This window comes from Macrobrachium nipponense, chromosome 5, assembly GCF_015104395.2.
Source record: "Macrobrachium nipponense isolate FS-2020 chromosome 5, ASM1510439v2, whole genome shotgun sequence".
Classification (NCBI taxonomy): domain Eukaryota; kingdom Metazoa; phylum Arthropoda; class Malacostraca; order Decapoda; family Palaemonidae; genus Macrobrachium; species Macrobrachium nipponense.
This window is the reverse complement of record NC_061107.1, coordinates 48,029,624-48,051,956: the sequence shown is the minus strand read 5'-3', so window position 1 is coordinate 48,051,956 and position 22,333 is coordinate 48,029,624. Positions and strand designations below refer to the sequence as shown.

The 22,333-nt window shown below is 36.0% G+C and overlaps 1 protein-coding gene across 1 annotated transcript in view; it reads right to left on the bottom strand.

Moving 5' to 3' along the window:
• The window catches only part of LOC135215776 (uncharacterized), a 122,321-nt gene that overhangs the window by 84,816 nt on the left and 15,172 nt on the right, over positions 1-22,333 (bottom strand). The window contains exon 2 of the mRNA XM_064250726.1: positions 10,182-10,242. Coding sequence (XP_064106796.1) covers positions 10,182-10,242 — 61 coding nt within the window. The remainder of the gene's footprint in view (positions 1-10,181; positions 10,243-22,333) is intronic.

The following is a 22,333-nucleotide window of genomic DNA, read 5'->3' as shown; positions in this document are numbered from 1 at the left end:
TGTCCGAGCAGTAACTCTACCGAAAAAATCATACATTTTTTCGTCCAATTGTCATAATGTTTGTACCATTTTAAATTAGCCGTTACATAAAGTTTTATATATGGAAATGTGCGCAATTTCAAGTTGAATACAACTAAAAACAACCCATGGTTGTAACTTTTATCAGTTTTGAAATATTTACATATATATAACGATAAGTGCCAAAATTTACACCTTTGGTCAACTTTGACTCTACTGAAATGGTCGAAAAACGCAATATAAGCTAAACCTCTTATATTCTAGTAATATTCAATCCTTTACCTTCATTTTGCAACAAATTGGAAGTCTCTAGCACAATATTTCGATTTATGGTGAATTTATGGAAAAAAAAATTTTTACGTCCGCGCGGTATCTCTACTGAAAAAATCATAAATTTTTTGTCCGATTGTCGTAATGTTTGCACCATTTTAAATTAGCCGTTACTTAAGGTTTTATATATGAAAATGTGCGCTATTTCATGTAGAATACAACAAAAAACAAACGATAAGTGCCAAAATTTCAACCTTTGGTCAACTTTGACTCGACCAAAATGGTAAAAAAACGCAATTGTAAGCTAACTATTACATTCTAGTAATATTCAATCAATTACCTTTATTTTGCAATAAATTGGAAGTCTCTAGCACAATTTTTCGATTTATGGTGAATTAATGAAATAAACTTTTTCCTTACGTCTGTGCAGTAACTCTTCCGTAAAAATCATAAATTTGTTCGTCAGATTGTCGTAATGTTTGCACCATTTTAAATTAGCTGTTACATAAAGTTTTATATATGAAAATGTGTGCAATTTCATGTAGAATACAACAAAAAACAACCTATGGTTGTAGCTTTTATCAGTTCTGAAATATTTTCATATAAATAAAGATAAATAGAAAAAATTTGTCCTTCGGTCAACTTTAACTCAACCGAAATGGTCGAAAACTGCAATTGTAAGCTACAACACTTACAGTCTAGTAATATTCAATCAATTACCTTCATTTTGCAACAAATGGGAAGTTACTAGCACAATATTTCAATTTATGGTGAATTTTTGAAAACAGCTTTTTTTTACGTCCGTGCATTACGAATTCATGCATCATTTTGTGATAATATTTTCTCTGTGTTGCCTTGATCGTTTTACAATGTGTTATATACCAAAATGATCACAATTTAGTGTACAATACAATGAAAAAAAATTAAATCGTTATCTTTAACCGTTTTGCTCACAGCGCAATTTGTATACAATTACTATATATGAAATTTTTTTTCGCGCTGTCATATACAGGCGGTCCCCGGGTTACGACGGTTCCGGCTTACGAAGTTCCGAGGTTAAGACGCATTTTCCTAAATATTCAATGGAAAAATCCGTCCTGGGTTACGACGCTTGTTCCGAGGTTACGACGCTGACGCCTCCGACGCTCCGAGTTAACGACGCTTTTAAAAAACGCATACTATGATAAAAATCCTTTATAGTTTAGCACAGTATAATTAATAAAAATAAGTTTCTGGTTAGATTACAACAAAAATTTTGAGGTTATGATGATTTTTCGACACTTATTATGTCGTATTTTTTTGTTTATGGTTTTTTAGTGACGCCTCATATGCGGAACTAGTTTCCGAGCGAATGAATACATACTAGCTTGCGGTGCGCAAAGTTTACATATAACAGTCCAAAAGCGCAAATAATGAAAAAATCATTGCTTGTTTCCAGTAATAATAACAAAACGAAGTTTCTGGTTAGATTACAATGCAAATTCCAAGTATCCAAAGAGAGACATTATCCAGTAATTTGATCAGAGAGAGAGAGAGAGAGAGAGAGAGAGAGAGAGAGAGAGAGAGAGAGAGAGAGAGAGAGAGAGAGAGAGAGGCGTCTTCCGACGCTCCGAGTTAAGGAGAGAGAAGTGTTTGTTTCATTAAACGGCCTCTGACTCATGCCAGTAAATGTTTTGTTGATACTAATAATATAAGGCCTATTTAAAGATACATTTACTTTAATTAGTCTATATGATACGTAAATAGTAATCAACTGTTCTTGTAGCCCTCAAGATTTGGCAAAATCGAAGTATCCAAAGAGAGACATTATCCAGTAACTGGAACCTTGACATACGAATTTAATTTGTTCCGTTACCATCGTCGTATATCAAAACAGTTGTATCTCAAAGCATTTTTTCCCATTAAAAATAATGTAATATGTATTAATCCGTTCTAGTGCTATGAAACCAAACCTAAACACAGCTAAATTGCATATAATATAATAATACACAATTTATACACAAATAAACGAGTAATAACACACAATGATAAAATAACATAGCAATGTGATAAATGATAATAAATGTTAATAAAATCAATTAAAAAAAAGAAAGGAATTTTACTTACCACAACGAAAGATGACGTGAGGCCAGCAGGGGGAGGAGGTAGGGAAGGGTGGCAGGGAACGATTTGTTCTCTTTTTATTTACGTATGTAACACTAATAACTACGTAATAAACACAAATGAAATAACATTGCTAAACTAATTTGTATTTATTTTTTTTAATCAGTTCGAAATTTAGAAATGATTGTGATGCCTTTGGAAGGTTTTTATAGCTTCCCTCTGCTTGATGATCGTGGATATTGTAGAAGGATTTCGACCATACTCGTTTGCCAAATCGACGATACGAACGCCACGTTCATGCTTTGCTATAATTTCATGTTTTGCTTCCATCGAAATCATTTTCTTGGGTTTTTTCTTATCACCTGCTTTGTCTTTAGCTTTGAGACCCATGGTTAATAATAAAAGACAAAATAACACGAAAAATAGGCGCAAATACAACGAACTAAACAACGACGTGTTAACAAGCAGCACCAACAAACAAACAAACAGACTGAACGCCATTTATCGGTCGCCTATACAACTAACACTCATCACAAAATCGTATCTCAAATATTTCGTTGTATATCAAAGCTTATATTTTTGCAAATTTTCTGTTGTATCTCAAAACATTAGTATATTAGGGCAATCGTATGTCAAGGTTCCAGTGTAATTTGATCAGAGAGAGAGAGAGAGAGAGAGAGAGAGAGAGAGAGAGAGAGAGAGAGAGACTCCTTGGCAACAATGGTCTCGGAGATTGACGTAACGTTTATTTTCTGAACAGATAGGACAGAGAAGTGTTCGTTTCATTAAACGGCCTCTGACTCATGGCAGGAAATGTTTTGTTGATACTAATATATAAGCCTATTTAAAGATACGTTTACTTTAATTAGTCTATATGATATGTAAATAGTAATCAGCTGTTCTTGTAGCCCTCAAGATTTGGCAAAATCACTCCAGGTTGTACATAAAACTTCCAAGAATGTAGTGTCACCAGAGGATTACAATAGTTTTTACCTTCAAGAACCAGCATTCTTTTATGAAAATAACTCCAGGTTGTACATAAAACTACAGGAAACAACATGTAGTGTAACCAAAGGATTACAAGTAAGGTTTTTATAACTTTTTATTAGTTTAAGACATATTTCCAAGCGTCGTTCCGGCTTACGATGATTTTCGGCTTACGACGCGTCTCAAGAACGGAACCCCCGTCGTAACCCGGGGACTGCCTGTATCCCAATATTTATATATGATAATGATATTTTTTTTCGTTTCTGATGGTTGCATACTAAACGTCAGGCAATGACAAAAAAAAAGTAGCCAAAAATGAACTCTTAATCTTGAAAACTAAGCGTGCTGTGATTTTTTTGAAAAAATTTTTTTTTTCTGCTTTGGCGCTCACTCGTGAACGCCGCCGGCATACGGGAGACGATTTTTAAAATACCACTTCGGCGTTCAAGGGTTAAAAATGTTTATAGACTTTAAAAAGGAGGTGAGAGCAGAAATATCTGCTTCATCTCCCAAAATATCACAAAGGGATTTACCTCTAAGGTATCTCTCTCTCGGGTTAAGATATTTGGGGCAAGGAACCAGAATGTGCTCTACTGTTAGCATCTCGCCACCGCAAGAACACTCTGGGAGGCTGCCCCCTTCTAAAATAAACTGATGGGTCAAATAAGTGTGCCCAATCCTCAGTCTGCTTAAAACTATTTCTGTTCGCCTATCAGACTGGAAAGACGAAGGCCAGGGTAATATATTATTTCTAATATTTCTGTACTTTCTATTATTGGCAAGATGAGAATTCCATCTTTCTTGCAATTTGCTTAAAATATAAGACCTAAAAGGACCTTCTAGATCTGTATGAGGCACTTTACTAAAGGCTGTTTCTGATGAGATACTATCTGCCATCTCGTTTCCACAAATCCCCACATGTGAAGGGACCCAATAGAAAGAGACAGATTTACGCAAATAATACAAACGGAGGAGCGATTCCTGAACTTTTTTAACTAAAGGATGGAAGCTATTGAATTTTTTAATAGCTTCTAAAGTGCTTTTGGAATCCGAGTAAATGACAAAATTAGTGTCGCTACTTTGAAAAACTATATCCAGGGCAGAGACTATGGCTGTTAATTCTGCTGTGAATATGGATGCAAAGTCAGGTAGTTTAGCCGTATATGCTGTATCACCAAGGATAACTGCATAGCCAACACCACTATCTGACTTTGATCCATCCGTATATATTTTTGTCACATTTTGTTATATGCTTTTTTGCACACCGATGCTTCTGGAATAAGCCATGGAGGATACACAGGATGTTTTACTTCCATGACTTTCTGGGATTTATGATGATTACCCGTACCATCTTCATTTAGTCTAACTTGAAATGGTCTAGAGGCTCTTATACCAGAAAAGACACGTGAGTCTGCTTCCCTCAGCACCTGGAAGGAGGGATTTTTGGGAGCACTTTTAATTCTAGCCATGTACCTTAACCCTAGTTCTTGCCTTCTCAGATCAAGGGGAAGTTGGTTAGTATTAGTATCAACATATATGCTTGCAACAGGCGAAGTTCTAAAAGCCCCTGAGCATATTCTCAGCCCCATATTGTGTACAACGTCCAGTTCCTTCAGCCTGGTTTTACAAGCTGAGGAATAAATCTGACAGCCATAGTCTAAAAATAAAGGTTGTAGTTTTGTTGACCAGGAGTTTGAATTTGCCTAGAGATTAACAATTGATTTTTCAGCTAGCTTCAGAGATGTCACACAAAGGGACTATGAAAGGTAGGTTATGTTTCCCCGTTAGGAGTTTTTTCCAATAATTTATACAAGCATCATTTTGACACTCGTAATAGGTGGTGACAGTGTGAAAAGGCATTCAAGCCTATAGTTTACGTTCCCAGAGAGACTAGGAATAGATAGATTAGGCATATGTTAGGAAATGTGGTTATAATTATGCATATTCGGCAACCGCCTCTCAATTACAGACAAAAGGGGATTTTTAAGTTTAGTCAGGAGAATTCGGGTGTCACCAGGGCTTGGCAGTGATGTTAGCTAGTGTTTAAGTGTAAGATGTGTTTGTTGGGGGAGGAGGGATAAATGATAATGGGAATTAATTACACGGGGTTGCAATTGTAACTGAATATTACACACAAAGGCAAGTGCAAATAACTTCGTGTTCATCTGCTGAAACCTATAAGGACTTAAGTGTTAAAGTTTACTTTTGTTTTTACCTGGTGTTAACAACTTGCTCACAAGTGTTTTCCATTTTGATGCCCCTCAGGATTCAACAAACTTTAGAGGTTTGTTGTAATTGCAATGCATTAGAAAAAGTTGTACGAAATGTTTCATTTTTGTATGTGAGCGTGTGAAAGAGGCTACCTTGAGAACGGCGCTAAGCTAAACAAATTTTCTCAGAAGGGAGAACGGCAGTAATTCTCTTTCTCTCACTCACTCTACCCATTTCTATAGACCAGCTCGTAACCTTGTAACAGTTGCGATCAGCTGATCAACCTTGAATCTGCTCTTCAGCTCCTCACCACACCAACTGACCTGCAGATGCCACACCAGCATCCCCATGTTGGGCGCCAGTAAATAATGTGGCGAGATTACACAAGCTAAAAACCAAAAACTCAAAATACATACACCTGTACTCACCTCAGACTCAGGGTGAGGAGATGTTTGTGTTTTGAGTTTTTTGTTTTTTAGCTTGTGTAATCTCGCCACATTATTTATTGGCGTATAACGTGGGGATGCTGGTGTGGCAGCTGCAGGATGGTTGGTGTGGTGAGGAAATGAAGAGCGAGTTAGAGGAAATGAGAGGAATGGTAAGGAGTGCGAAAGTGGAAATGAAAGAAGTGAAAGGAACGAAGAGAGAATGGTTGAGAAAATGGGCGAAAAATTCAGAGTAATGATGAATGCAGAATGGAAGTGGCGAAAGTGACAGTGAGAGTAAACAGGAAGTACAAAAGGCTGTGTACATGAGAGAAGTACCCCGATGTGCACAATGCAAGGAATATAGTAGCAGGGACATAAGGGACTTTTTTAAGGGACTTTTTTTAAGGAATATGAGAAGTATTGTATGGCTAAGTATGGGGATAACAAGAGTGTTAGGTAACTTCTTGACAAGATTTTTGTTGAGTATGTATGGGGATGGGGTAAGGATGAGTGTAGGGAATGTGTCGTATGAGCGTGTGAAAGCAAGGATTGTGGAACAGGCGAAAAGAATAAAGTGCCCCGTTAGATATAAAGGAAAAAAAACATGATTTTCAAGAGGCAAGAATGAATATTGGGGAGTCATCGTCAATGTATGTATGTAGGTTGGAAACATTAGCTAGGAAAAAGTTTGGGGACGAAAGGATAAAAGAGTGTAAAGAGTTAGTAAGCTGTTGGCGACTGTGCCCGAGAGTGTGTATGAGTTTATAAATAATCTTAAAACGTAAGGAGGAAAAGATAAAATGAGATGGACGTATGAAAGGTTGAAGTGGAAAGAACATTTTTTCAAAACATAGAGAGGATTATGAGTTAGGTAAGTGTATGAAAGAGAGATGTGCTAGTGTTAGGACTGAAGTAGCTGAGGGTATACCTGAGGGTATACCAGAGTTTAAGAGCTATAGGGAGGCAGTTTTAGAAGGGCCGAGGCAAATGGCAGGGAAAGTGGTTGATAGGAGTGTGAGAGCAAGTAATGTAAGTGAAGTAAAACCTAAGAGATTAGAGTCCAAGTGTTGAAAAAGTAGGATCAGTTAGTCTTGAGCGAGAGCAGAATTGTTATACATGTGAAAAGCAAGGACACAAGAAGAATGAATGTCAATGGGCGTTGGGAGAGTGTCTTGGGTGCGCAAACAAGATATTTAGTGAGTGAGTGTAAGAAATATAGGGATATTAAAACGTTACAGGTGTGGACAGATAGGGCATATAGCTAGTGGATGTCAGGGTAATCGTATGAACGTGGTTTGCGGAAACTGTGGAAAGAATGGGCATTATGCTGGGATGTGTAAAGAACACCATGCGAAGTGTGCTGAATGTGGAATGGAAGGTCATGTGGCGAGTGTGTGTAGGCAAAAGAGGATGAGTCAGGCTGGGAATTCAGGAAACTAGGTGTTAAGGGGATTCAGTTGGGTGGGTCCTTTAGTGTGTGACAGTATGTTAAGGAAAATGCGATGTGTGAATGGTTGAGGGTGAATAAGTATGAGCTGAGAGATCGACAGTTGGTGTTGGTTGAGTGTGGAAGAAATCGGAAGGGTGTAGAGACAGGATGTGGAAGGAAGAAGCATGAACGGTGTGGTAAGGGTGTTAGTGGTTGAGTGCGAACGATTGATAAAGAATGTAATACGGATGACTTTGAGGGAATGAATGATACTTGTAGTGTATGTGGGTTTGAATTAACAGGGTTAAGTGAGACTTTAGTAGGAAGGAAACCTAGTAGTAAGGTGGCAGTTGAAAGTGTGGATAAATCTTTGCAAGAGTTTGACATACGTATGGATGAAATGAGTGGTTTGGTAGCAGAAATAAGAGAGATATTGGGACCAGAGCTAGAAGATGTCGATGAAGTAGAGAATGAGATTTGGGAGGACAGTAGTGAGGGTGTTAATGGGAATTTGTATGAAAGTGGACTGGAAAAAGTGAATGGCAATATAACTGAGAGAATGTATGAGGGTCCTCAAACAAGATCCAGGGGGCCTGCACCCAAGCCTCCTTGGATGTTGCGGAAAGCAACTTAGTGTGAGTGTTGCGAGGGTAAGATGACGTCAAATATAACAGGGGAGGTACTATGGAGGAGTGATAATGGTAGTTTATATGACGTCTCCAAGGGGTGTGTGTGTGTGTGTGTGTGTGTGTGTGTGTGTGGTGTGTGTGTGTGTGAGAGAGAGAGAGAGAGAGTGAGAGAGAGAGAGAGAGAGAGAGAGAGAGAGAGAGAGAGATGGAGGAATACATGGGAGTGGTTTGATGGCGGTCATAAGTATGTCTGTTGTGGAGATCGCTGTGTATATCAGTGGTGAGCGTTGATTACGAGCGTTGGGAGGAGAGCCAGTGCTGGTCAGTCAGTTTTGGGAGCAGCATTATCGATGGTCAGCTTTTTTGTGTTTTTTGAAGCTGTTGTGTTGTGCCTGTGCTGTTCAATTTGTTGTGTTGTAGATGAGTTGTTGTTGTTGAATGTTGAGGTTCCTTGGTGCTGTGGGCAGTGTGTTATTGGTTTTTGGTATTGATAGTGATTGTTGTGCAGTGGTCTTTTGTTGTGTGGTTATTGAATTGTTGTGTGGGTGCTGTTCTAGTTCAGCTATATATCAAGCAGACAGCAGAGCAGCTCCTCACCCTGAGTCTCAGATGAGTACATGTGTTTGTGTTTAGAGTTCTTTTTTTTTTAGCTTGTATAATCCAGCCAAAAATGAATTGAAACATACAGACCTATTCTGAATAACATTAAGACATTTCATTGCATTGTGTATATAGTTTATTTTATATAAAATGTCAACTTACTATTAATGTGAATGGCACACTCATTATCCCTAGCCTGAATTATCTGAGATCAGCATTAGCACATCTCCAGTATTTCATAACCTTCATCTAAAGGGCACCATAAGAAAATCTCCTTATTCTTAAGGTATGCATATCTCCTAAAGGAATTTCCCTAAATGAACTTGAAGATGGAAGGAAAACTTCAGTACTTAGAGATCCCGACGTGACTCTGAGAACCGTAGGAAAGCGTCTTGCCTGGACAATATCTTGACTATGACTGCTCTTTCTAAGTCACAACTACACTACACCAGAGCTGTAACAAGACTGACTAACTATCAAATCAACAAACAACTGACCACCAGAACTTAAGCACTATTACACACATTTACAATCTAAAATGAGAATAACCAAACACAACCCATCTCACAACTAAATAAAAATACAATAAAACATACAATCTCCCTTTCACATCATATGCATTTCCACTTTACGTAAATGAGGAAAACAAACAAAACTACATTAGAACTTGCGGCAAAGTACAAACTCTCGTCAAAGTTTCAACACTGTGCTTGATATTCGAGACAATAGCTCCAAACCCAACACCAGAATTGCAGTTAAAGCCAACAGTATTATGTATACTTCCTACCCTTAAATTTCTTACAAAACAAAGAACTACAGTAGTGTAAAACTCAGGCTACTGTTGTACTTAGTTGTGCTTCTCCAAACTACTGATGACCTTGAATAGGATGGGAATGTCAGCAAAAAACAACACAGAAGTGCTGCTATACAAGGAAATGCCATTTTAAACATCCCTGTAAATCAAGCTCATATCTCCCAAGGAGATATGTCACAAGAGTATATCTATATGCCTTGACTATGGCAAATCATGTAGGCCATGCACTACCTTCAACTTTCCCAATGGAATTGCAATTAAGGTCACATATGAAGAATGGATTCAACCCAAAATATGTTAAATTTTTCTAAATTAATAGATTTTCTATACCAACCCACTATTTGTCCCTCAAATTATATCCTCCCAGCCTTACTCATTTTGCTAGCTGATGGCTGAGACATTAAAAGTGAATCAACTGCTAGGGTTATGTGGATATTTGTCAGTTCAAAGACCACAGGTATGTGCTACATGTGTGTGATGTCTGCATGAAAAAAAATAGTAAAATCAAGTTCTTGACCACAATTACTAATATATACTTATAAATACAGTAACTACAGGATGAATGCTGCATGATATGATGGTCAAACACTTACATACCAGAATCTTTTGCCTGTTTTTCCTGAAACAAAATTAACAAATTGCCAGTTTTTTCTTTTATAATTAAAAAAAATGATATAAAATTAAATTCTTACCTTCTCCTTTGGTTTCTCCTTCAAAAGTCCAGCAGAAGTAGAAGATACTGAATTCTGAAATCTGAGTTACAAAATGACAAACTTTAATTTAAATAAACTTGCATCCTTAACATATGGGAAAAATTCTCTAGTGCCTGGTGGAGACTGGTTAAATAAAAGTTACAAGGAAATGGTGGCATCAGCTATAGCCAAAATGGCAGTAAGGAGGAGTAGCTGACCTACATGCATCTTGAGTCCATTGTGTTGAGTTTCCTTGAGCCCAAATAAAATTTGAGGGGTAGCTTGAGGTAGACAATATATGTTAAGACCGCAGGTTTGTTAGTTATGAAAAATACAAAAATACATATTTGTTTAGAATTTTTTATTTGTTCACAGAAAAAACTTTTGGTCTTAACTTAAGGGGGCCGGCCGGAACCCCTATATATGGTGGTATAGGGCGAAAAATGCAAACTCATGAAAAAATTCATGGAGCTTCATATGGCAATTGAGAATACGTATACGAAATATTTAGTCAAAATTCCTCTTACTTTCGTAGTTACAGGGTAATTAGTTATCGTAACTCAATAAGCCTAAAACATTGATCCATACAAGAAAATGCAATATTTCTTCTATTATCGTAAATTTTTATAATTATTGTCAAAGAAATTGGGAGAAATGGCATCTGTAGACATTCCTCGAGTCGAGAAGGAGACTTCAGGCTCAGCTACCAAGTCCAGTCCTGATTTAGTGCGATCACAGACTTCAAGTAGTCTACACGTTCCCTTTCACCTCTGCCATTCGCCCGCTTTTACATATGTTTATGTATGTTTCGGCAAGAATTTCATCATGCCAATGAGGAAAAGACAAGGAAAACATCTCGCTAACATACAGACGAAGAAAAATCGCTCAAGTATTATTACAGAATATCATAATATATGCATAGTTAATGAAGAGAGAGGGGAGGGTTGCTTAGTAACGCCCCCGTCTTACTTGACAGCACACGTCACACTATGCCCAAGGCTACGATCTTTGAGCAAAGAGATCTTCATTTATGATGAATAACAAAGTTTTGGTTTTTTAATACCTAAAATGGAATATGAAATTCATAATAATCATGATTTATTAAATTGTCTTTGTAAAAAAAGAGTACGCCTTCGAGTTTCACCTCTTGACATTCTCTTCCATTTTACGTTTGTTTAACTTTGTTTCGGGCAAGAATTTCATCATGCCAAAGAGGAAAATACAAGGAAAAAATCTCGCTAACATACAGAAGAAGAAAATTCGCTGTAATAAGCAGAGTTAGTGAAGGGGAGAGAGGGGGTTACGTATGAAGGAGTGCCCCATCTTGCCTCAAGCAGTGCCCCAGGCTGCGATATATGAGCAAAGGGATCATCATTTATGATTAAATTATGATAAATAAAATAGTTTTGGTTTAATAATGCACAAAAAAGAAATATACATTCATAATAATCATTATTTATTAACATTGTCTTTATAGAAATACGAAGGAAAACTTTGAACGCCTGTATCTCAAAACTATACTAATTGACCTTCAAAATCTATCTTCTCACTTAGTTTTAAAGCTATAACATTAGAATTTGGTATATAACTCAGAAAGACATTATAGAACGATCAAATAGAGCCCTTTTTTCCAATTTTTGTTTCGTATTTTTTTTATAAATTTTTTTCTCCTGATTTATAGGGTTTATTTTTTTACCATATTGAAAAATTCATATCTGGCAAAAAAATGACTTTTAGAAAAAAAAACTCCTCATTCGATTAGAGGTCTACATCAGGTCTATATATGGTTGTAATCCCAGGTCTTAATATTAAATATCAAGGGAGGAGATAGAATTTGAAAAATTGTTATTTTCGGGATAAATCGCCCTGGCGTCACAAAACCGAAGGTCAGAGGCGAAAATAAAATGCGGTTTGGAGATGTCCCAAGTCACCTTATTAAGTGGTATGAATAAAGTCCTGTCCTTCAAAAAGGGCATTAGCCGGCCGGCCCCCTTAAGGGAGGTTCAGCTCACCTGGGCTCACTTCCTGGCCAAAGTAGTACATAAGGAGTCATATACCCCTGAACTGTCACATAAAACGTTACTTGTCAGCCAGACATCTGGGTTAAGGGGGCCGGCCAGAACCCCTATATATGGTGGTATAGGGCGAAAAATGCAAAGTCATGAAAAAATTCATGGAGCTTCATATGGCAATTGAGAATACGTATACGAAATATTTAGTCAAAATTCCTCTTACTTTCGTAGTTACAGGGTAATTAGTTATCGTAACTCAATAAGCCTAAAACATTGATCCGTACAAGAAAATGCAATATTTCTTCTATTATCGTAAATTTTTATAATTATTGTCAAAGAAATTGGGAGAAATGGCATCTGTAGACATTCCCCGAGTCGAGAGGAAGACTTCAGGCTCAGCTACCAAGTCCAGTCCTGATTTAGTGCGATCACAGACTTCAAGTAGTCTACACGTTCCCTTTCACCTCTGCCATTCGCCCGCTTTTACATATGTTTATGTATGTTTCGGCAAGAATTTCATCATGCCAATGAGGAAAAGACAAGGAAAACATCTCGCTAACATACAGACGAAGAAAAATCGCTCAAGTATTATTACAGAATATCATAATATATGCATAGTTAATGAAGAGAGAGGGGAGGGTTGCTTAGTAACGCCCCCGTCTTACTTGACAGCACACGTCACACTATGCCCAAGGCTACGATCTTTGAGCAAAGAGATCTTCATTTATGATGAATAACAAAGTTTTGGTTTTTTAATACCTAAAATGGAATATGAAATTCATAATAATCATGATTTATTAAATTGTCTTTGTAAAAAAAGAGTACGCCTTCGAGTTTCACCTCTTGACATTCTCTTCCATTTTACGTTTGTTTAACTTTGTTTCGGGCAAGAATTTCATCATGCCAAAGAGGAAAATACAAGGAAAAAATCTCGCTAACATACAGAAGAAGAAAATTCACTGTAATAAGCAGAGTTAGTGAAGGGGAGAGAGGGGGTTACGTATGAAGGAGTGCCCCATCTTGCCTCAAGCAGTGCCCCAGGCTGCGATATATGAGCAAAGGGATCATCATTTATGATTAAATTATGATAAATAAAATAGTTTTGGTTTATTAATACACAACAAAGAAATATACATTCATAATAATCATTATTTATTAACATTGTCTTCACAGAAATAAGAAGGAAAACTTTGAACGCCCGTATCTCAAAACTATACTTATTGACCTTCAAAATCAATCTTCTCACTTAGTTTTAAAGCTATAACATTGGAATTTTGTATATAACTCAGAAAGACATTATAAAACAATTAAATAGAGCCCTTTTTTCAATTTTTGTTTCGTCTTTTTTTTTAAATTTTTTTTCCTGATTTATAGGGTTTATTTTTTTACCATATTGAAAAATTCGTATCTAGCAAAAAAATGACTTTTAGAAAAAAAACTCTCCATTCGATTGGAGGTCTACGTCAGGTCTATATATGGTAGTAATCCCAGGTCTTCATATTAAATATCAAGGGAGGAGATAGAATTTGAAAAATGGTTATTTTCGGGATAAATCGCACTGGCGTCACAAAACCGAAGGTCAGAGGCGAAAATCATATGCAGTTTGGAGATGTCCCAAGTCACCTTATTAAGTGGTATGAATATCAAAGTCCTGTCCTTAAAAAATGGCATTAGCCGGCCGGCCCCCTTAAGGAACAACGTGAACTGATACAGTGTCTTATAGGAAAATATAAAAAAAAATTAATTTTCGGAGACAACAACACTATGTTAGCCAGCAACCTTGTTTGTTGTCATTTCCTCTTTCAACTTGTAAGAGAGAGGAAGGGACGTCTTCATAATTGTTTGTATTGTGTATGAACAATTAGTCAGTTCATGATGGATATTTCTCTCCACTGCCTGCTGGTAGAGGAGTAAAAAGAAAGAAGGGCAGAAGACCAGTCATCCCATTCAATCTCAAACCAAAATCTTAGGTGCCAGCATAAGGCTGGCTTACTAATAGGTAAGACTGTCCCGCCAGGGGTACTGGCTGAACTAAACATTTAGTTGAGCAGCCGCCACTGGACCCAAGAAAACTGTCCAAGGACCAGTGAGCAATGTCCTACAGATAGAAGGATGTGAAGGTGGTTTGGCATAACCATGTACCAGTCTCTAAGATCCTTTTTTTTCTTTCCTTGATACATGGCTGTAGAAGACTTCCTGGGGTAACCAAACGGGATCGTACTGACTGGTGAATTCCCTCGATGTGCAGTTGGCATGGAAGGTTGTATCAGGGAGGCATCTCTCTCAGTGCCTCTGTCAGTAAGGTTTGAAACTTGGGATAAAATTCTGCATGTGGCCACAAGTGACCACAAGTGTCATTCTGAGACAGCACGCTTAGTTTAAAAAAAAAAAAAAAACACAGCACGCTTAGTTTTTAAGATTTAGAGTTCATTTTTGGCTCCTTTTTTTGTCACTGCCTGAAGTTTAGTATGCAATCATCAGAAATGAAAATAAATATCATTATCATATATAAATATTAGAATATATGACAGCGCAAAAATAAATTTCATATATAATTGTATACAAAACGCGCTGTGAGCAAAACATCTAAGGGGGCCGGCCGGAACCCATATATGGTGGTATAGGGCGAAAAATGCAGTCATGAAAAAATTCATGGAGCTTCATATGGCAATTGAGAATTCGTATACGAAATATTTCGTCAAAATTCCTCTTACTTTTGTAGTTACAGGGTAATTAGTTAATGTAACTCAATAAGCCTAAAACATTGATCCGTACAAGAAAATGCAATATTTCTTCTATTATCGTAAATTTTAATAATTATTGTCAAAGAAATTGGGAGAAATGGCATCTGTAGACATTCCCCGAGTCGAGAAGGAGACTTCAGGCTCAGCTACCAAGTCCAGTCCTGATTTAGTGCGATCACAGACTTCAAGTAGTCTACACATTCCATTTCACCTCTGACATTCGCCTGCCTTTACGTATGTTTATGTATGTTTCGGCAAGAATTTCATCATGCCAATGAGGAAAAGACAAGGAAAACATCTCGCTAACATACAGACAAAGAAAAATCGCTCAAGTATTATTACAGAATATCATAATATATGCGTAGTTAGTGAAGAGAGAGGGGAGGGTTGCAAAGTAAGGGTTGCTTAGTAACGCCCCCGTCTTGCTTGACAGCACACGTCACACTGTGCCCAAGGCTACGATCTTTGAGCAAAGAGGTCTTCATTTATGATAAATAACAAAGTTTTGGTTTTTTAATACCCAAAATGGAATATGAAATTCATATTAATCATGATTTATTAAATTGTCTTTGTAAAAAAAGAGTACGCCTTCGAGTTTCACCTCTTGACATTCTCTTGCTTTTACGTTTGTTTATCTTTGTTTCGGGCAAGAATTTCATCATGCCAAAGAGGAAAATACAAGGAAAACATCTCGCTAACATACAGAAGAAGAAAATTCGCTTTAATAAGCCGAGTTAGTGAAGGGGGGAGAGAGAGAATTGCGTAGGAAGGGGTGCCCATCTTGCCTCAAGCAGTGCCCCAGGCTACGATATATGAGCAAAGGGATCATCATTTATGATTAAATTATGATAAATAAAATAGTTTTGGTTTATTAATACACAAAAAAGAAATATACATTCATAATAATCATTATTTATTAACATTGTCTTTATAGAAATACAAAGGAAAACTTTGAACGCCTGTATCTCAAAACTATACTTATTGGCCTTCAAAATCTATCTTCTCACTTAGTTTTAAAGCTATAACATTGGAATTTGGTATACAACTCAGAAAGACATTATAGAACAATCAAATAGAGCCCTTTTTTCCAATTTTTGTTTCATATTTTTTTCATAAATTTTTTTCTCCTGATTTATAGGGTTTATTTTTTTACCATATTGAAAAATTCATATCTAGCAAAAAAATGACTTTTAGAAAAAAAACTCTCCATTCGATTGGAGGTCTACATCAGGTCTATATATGGTAGTAATCCCAGGTCTTAATATTAAATATCAAGGGAGGAGATAGAATTTGAAAAATGGTTATTTTCGGGATAAATCGCCCTGGCGTCACAAAACCGAAGGTCAGAGGTGAAAATCATATGCGGTTTGGAGATGTCCCAAGTTACCTTATTAAGTGGTATGAATATCAAAGTCCTGTCCTTAAAAAAGGGCATTAGCTGGCCAGCCCCCTTAAAGGTAATGAGTTGATTTATTTTTCGTTGTATTGTACACTAAATTGCGATGATTTTGGTATATAACAAATTGTAAAATGATCAAAGCAACACAGAGAAAATATTATCACAATATGATGCATGAATTTGTAACGTGTGGACATAAGTTTTTTTTCAAAAATTCACCATAAATCGAAATATTGTGCTACAGACTTCTCGTTTGTTGCAAAATTAAGGTAATTGATTGAATATTACTAGACTGTCTGTACGTGTTGTAGCTTACAATTGCAGTTTTCGACCATTTCGGTCAAGTTAAAGTTGACCAAATGTCAAATTTTTTCTACTTATAATTTATATGAAAATATTTCAAAACTGATAAAAGCTACAACCATGAGTTGTTATTTGTTGTACTCTACATGAATTGCACACATTTTCATACATAAAACTATATGTAACGGCCAATATAAAACGGTGCAAACATTATGACAATCGGATGAAAGAATTTCTGATTTCTTCGGCAGAGTTATCGCGCTGACGTAAGGAAAAAGTTTTTTCAAAATTTCACCATAAATCGAAATATTGTACTAGAGACTTCCAATTTGTTGCAAAATGAAGGTAAGTGATTGAATATTATTAGAATGTAGAAGTTTAGGCTTATAATTGCGTTTGTTTTCGACCATTTCGGTCGAGTCAAAGTTGACCGAAGGTGCGAATGTAAGGAAAACGTTTTTTTCAAAAATTCACCATCTCAAAATTGTTGTGCTAGAGACTTCCAATTTGTTGGAAAATGAAGGTAAATTATTGAATATTATTAGAATGTAAGAGGTTCAGCTTACAATTGCGTTTTTCGACCATTTTGGTAGAGTTAAAGTTGACCGAAGGTTGAAATTTTGGCACATCGCGATTTATAGGAAAATATTTCAAAACTGATAAAAGCTACAACCATGGGTTGTCTTTTGTTGTATTCTAAATAAAATTATACAAATTTTCATATGCAAAACTTTATGTAACGGCTAATATAAAACTGTGCAAACGTTACGACAATCTGACGAAAGAATTTCTGATTTTTTTGGCAGTTACCGCGCAGATGTCAGGAAAAAGTTTTTTAAAAAATTCACCATAAATCGAAATATTGTGCTAAAGACTTCAAATTTGTTGCAAAATGAAGGTAAATTATTGACAATTTGTTGCAAAATGAAGGTAAATGATTGAAATATTACTAGAATGTAAGAGTTTTAGCTTACAATTGCGTTTTTCGACCAATTCGGTTGAGTCAAATTGACCAAAGGTTGAAATTTTGGCACATCATTATTTATATGAAAGTATTTCACAACTGATAAAAGCTACAACCATGGGTTGTTCACATTTTCATATATAAAACTTTATGTAACGGCTAATATAAAAGGGAGCAAACATCACAACAATCGGACGAAAGAATTTATGATTTTTTCGGCAGAGTTACTGAGCGAACGTAAGGAAATTTTTTTTTTTTTTCAAAAATTCACCATAAATCGAAATATTGTGCTAGAGACTTCATTTTGTTGCAAAATGAAGGTAAAGGACTGAATATTACTAGAATGTAAAAGTTGTAGCTTACAATTGCGTTTTTTGACCATTTTGGTCAAGTCAAAGTTGACCGAAGGTTGAAATTTTGGCACTTATCGTTTATATGAAAATATTTCAAAACTGATAAAAGCTACAACCATGGGTTGGTTTTAGTTGTATTCTACATAAAATTGTGCACAATTTCATATATAAAACTCAATGTAACGGCTAATGTAAAACGGTGCAAAAATTACGACAAAGTGACAAAATAATTTCCGCGATGTGTTGCTGATACTTTTTAGTGTGAGAAGAAAGAAATCTGCGCATGTGAGCCTGGGTAACGCTTGTAAACAAAACAACAGCTTGATCCGTGAACTCCCAGCTTCCCTCAAGGAGTGAGTCAAAATGTTTCGCCAAGTAGGCCTTAACTATTTTTCCGCAAATATTTACAGAAAAACTCTTTAGCATCGACGTATTTTACGTCAATTAAGCACCCGACAGACAAGTTTCGTTGACATAAAATACACCAATAGGCGTTTAAGGGTAAATAAGACAGTCCAGTTGGTGGAGAATTCTTGGTGGCGACGCTTTGACCATATCACCGAGGATGAAGTCGGTACCCTCATTACCCTTAAACGCCGAATGGACGTATTAAATGTCGAGTCAAAATCTCCCCCGATTTCCGAATGGACGTACATACGTCGGCTCAAAAAAGTTTTTTTAAAAAATTCGTTCGCCGAAAAATACTTATAGGCCTACCAGCCGAAAACTTTTGAGTCACCGCGCCTTGGGGGATGCTTGGGCGAGTTCAACGGATCAAGGCGTTCTGTTTTGTTTACAATCGTTACCGGGCTAGGCGCGGCAAGCGCGAATTTCTTTCTTATCGCACTAAAAAGTATCAGTGACACATCTAAAAAATTATTTCGTCACTTTGACATAATTTTTGCACCGTTTTAAATTAATCCCGTTACATGAAGTATTATATATGAAAATGTGCGCAATTTCATTTAAAATAAACAACCAAAAATACTCATGATTGTAACTTTTATCAGTTTTGAAATATTTTCATATAAATAACGATAAATGCCAAAATTTCAACCTTTGGTCAACTTTGACTCTACCGAAATGGTCAAAAAACGCAGATTGTTCAAGCTTAAAACGCTTCTATTTTAGTAATATTCAATCATTTACTTCATTTTGTAACAAATTGGAAGTCTCTAGCACAATATTTCGATTTATGGTGAATTTATGAAAAAATAACATTTTCCTTACGTCCGCGCAGTAACTCTCCCGAAAAATGTTTTTTTTTTTTTTTATTTATTGTGATTTATATGCAAATATTTAAAAATGAGAAAAGCTACAACCTTCAATTATTTTTAGTTGTATTCTACATGAAATTGCGCACATTTACATATATAACTTTATGTAACGGCTAATTTAAAAATGGTGAAACATTACCACAATCGCACGTATGATTTTTTTCGGAGTTACCGCGCAGACGTAAAGAAAATGTTTTTTTTTCTCATAAATTCACCATAAATCGAAATATTGTGCTAGAGACTTCCAATTTGTTGCAAAATGAAGGTAAATGCTTGAATATTACTAGAATATAAGCGCTTTAGCTTACAATTGCGTTTTTCGACCATTTCGGTAGAGTCAAAGTTGACCAAAGGTTGAAAATTTGTCACTTATCATTTTTTATATGAAAATATTTCAAAATTGATAAAAGCTACAACCATGGGTTGTTTATAGCTGTATTGTGCATGAAATTGCGCACATTTCCATATATAAAACTTTATGTAACGGCTAATTTTAAAATGGTGCAAACATTAAGACAATCGCATATATGATTTTTTTGGAAGAGTTACTGCGCGGACGTAAGGAAAAAGTTTTTTCATAAATTCACCATAAATTGAAATTTTGTGCTGGAGACTTCCAATTTGTTGCAAAATGAAGGTAAATGATTGAATATTACTAAAATATAAGACTTTTAGCTTACAATTGTGTTTTTCGAACATTTCGGTAGAGTCAAAGTTGACCGAAGGTTGAAATTTCGGCACTTATCGTTATTTATATGAATATATCTCAAAACTGATAAAAGCTACAATCATGAGTATTTTTTTGTTGTATTCTACATAAAAATGCGCACATTTTCATATATAATACTTCATGTAACGGCTAATTTAAAATGGTACAAAAATTATGTCAAAGCGACGAAATAATTTCCTAGATGTGTCACCGATACTTTTTGGTGCGGCAAGAAAGAAATTCGCGCTTGCGCGCCTGCGTAACAATTGTAAACAAAACAACACCTTGATCCGTGAACTCCCAGCATCCCCCAGGCGCGTGATTCAAGAGTTTTTGGCTGGTAGGCCTATAAGTATTTTTCCGCGAATTTTTAAAAAAACTTTTGTATGTCGACGTAAAATACGTTCAGTCGGCACCCGAGAGACAAAAAATGTCGACGTAGAATACGTCTACTCGGCGTTTAAGGGTTAAACACATCTACGCTCACTCCTGTTATATTCCTCAGATGAGCTGGCAACGCATTGAATAGACGCTGCACTATCGACGCTGGTGCGTAGTGGATTAATGTCCTGTGTGCTTTCCTTATTTTTCCTGGTCTAGTTTTGGGCACTAATAATCTACCTCTGCTTGCTCTTTCTGATATTTTTAGCTCCAATGATGTTTTCAGCTATTCCTTCTATCTGTTTCCATGCCTGAATTATCATGTAGCGTTCTCTTCTCCATTCTAGACTACATAATTTTAAGAATTGTAGTCTTTCCCAGTAGTCAAGGTCCTTAACTTCTTCTATTTTAGCTGTAAAGGACCTTTCTACACTCTCTATTTGTGCAATATCCTTTTGATAGTGTGGGTACCATATCATATTGCAATATTCAAGTGGACTACGAACATATGTTTTATAAAGCATAATCATGTGTTCAGCTTTTCTTGTTTTGAAGTGCCGTAACAACATTCCCATTTTTGCTGTACATTTTGCCAATAGTACTGCTATTTGATCGTTGCATAACATGTTCCTATTCATCATCACACCAAGGTCTTTAACTGCTTCCTTATTTGTGATTGTCTCATTATTAGGTCCCCTATATGCATATAGCTTTCCTTCTCTGTCTCCATAGTTTATTGATTCAAATTTATATGAGTTAAATACAATCCTATTTACCTCTTTCCAATCATATACTTTGTTAAGGTCTCTTTGTAGCGCATTCCTATCTTCATCACAAGTAATTTCTCTACTTATTCTTGTGTCATCGGCGAAACTACTCACTACCGAGTCCTTAACATTACTATGTCTGCAATCATAATAACAAACAGTAATGCAGCTAACACCGTACCTTGTGGCACACCAGAAATTACCTTAGCTTCATCCGATTTCTCATCGTTTGCAATAACTATCTGTTTTCTGTTGTGTAAAAATTCTTTTAACCATCTTCCTACTTTATCCACTATATTATGTTTTCTCATTTTCTTTGCTAATATATTATGGTCTACTTGTCAAAAGCTTTTTGCAAAGTCTAGATAAACAACCACATCTGTTTCATTTCCGCTTTCATATTTTTGTATCTGTTTTTTTTTTTTAACGGTGGAGAACAGTTTTTTTTTTTTTTTTGAGAGAGAGAGAGAGGAGAGAGAGAGAGAGAGAGAGAGAGAGAGAGAGAGAGAGAGAGAGGAGAGAGAGAGAGAGAGAGAGAGAGAGTAATACACCTAATATTTGACTCAGTATGAGGCGCAACCTGGATAAGCTTGATAAATACATAACTACATTATAAGTGTGCTGTAAATAATTTTATCATAAAAATCAGTATTTAGTCACAAACACAATTATGAAAAAATACAGTAATTAGTGAATAGTGTTGCTTTAAGTAAAAAAAAAAAAAAAAAAAAAAAAAAAGTTAAACTAGTTAACAATTTTTAGATTATATGGTCCATAGAAAAAAGTGAATAATGTGTTCTAAAAGACCCATGACAAAGTGGGACTGCAAAAAAAAGTTAAAAATGCAAACACAGGAGGGGGTGAGGGACTGTATATTTGATGCAGGATGGTAATTGTTACTGGTGTTTACACGTTCAAGATAAACCAGAGCATTTTCAGAGAGGACTTTTATTTATTTTTAGAGGGATTTTTTTTTTTTTTTTTTTTTTTTTTTTTTCTTTTTTTTTTTTTTTTTTTTGCATATGCAAGTTGCGGGGGGAGCGGTGGAAGGGGGCTACGGTTGGAATACAAGGGGATCACTTAGATAACTCCCCTTTGTTAATTGGCTATTTCCAACTCCAGCTAATTAGGTTGTTTTCATCAGGGAGAGGAAGAAGAGAGAGGAGAGAGAGAGAGAGGAGAGGGGAGAGAGAGAGAGGAGAGAGAGAGAGAGAGAGGGGACTGAATAAAACAGTATGTACCT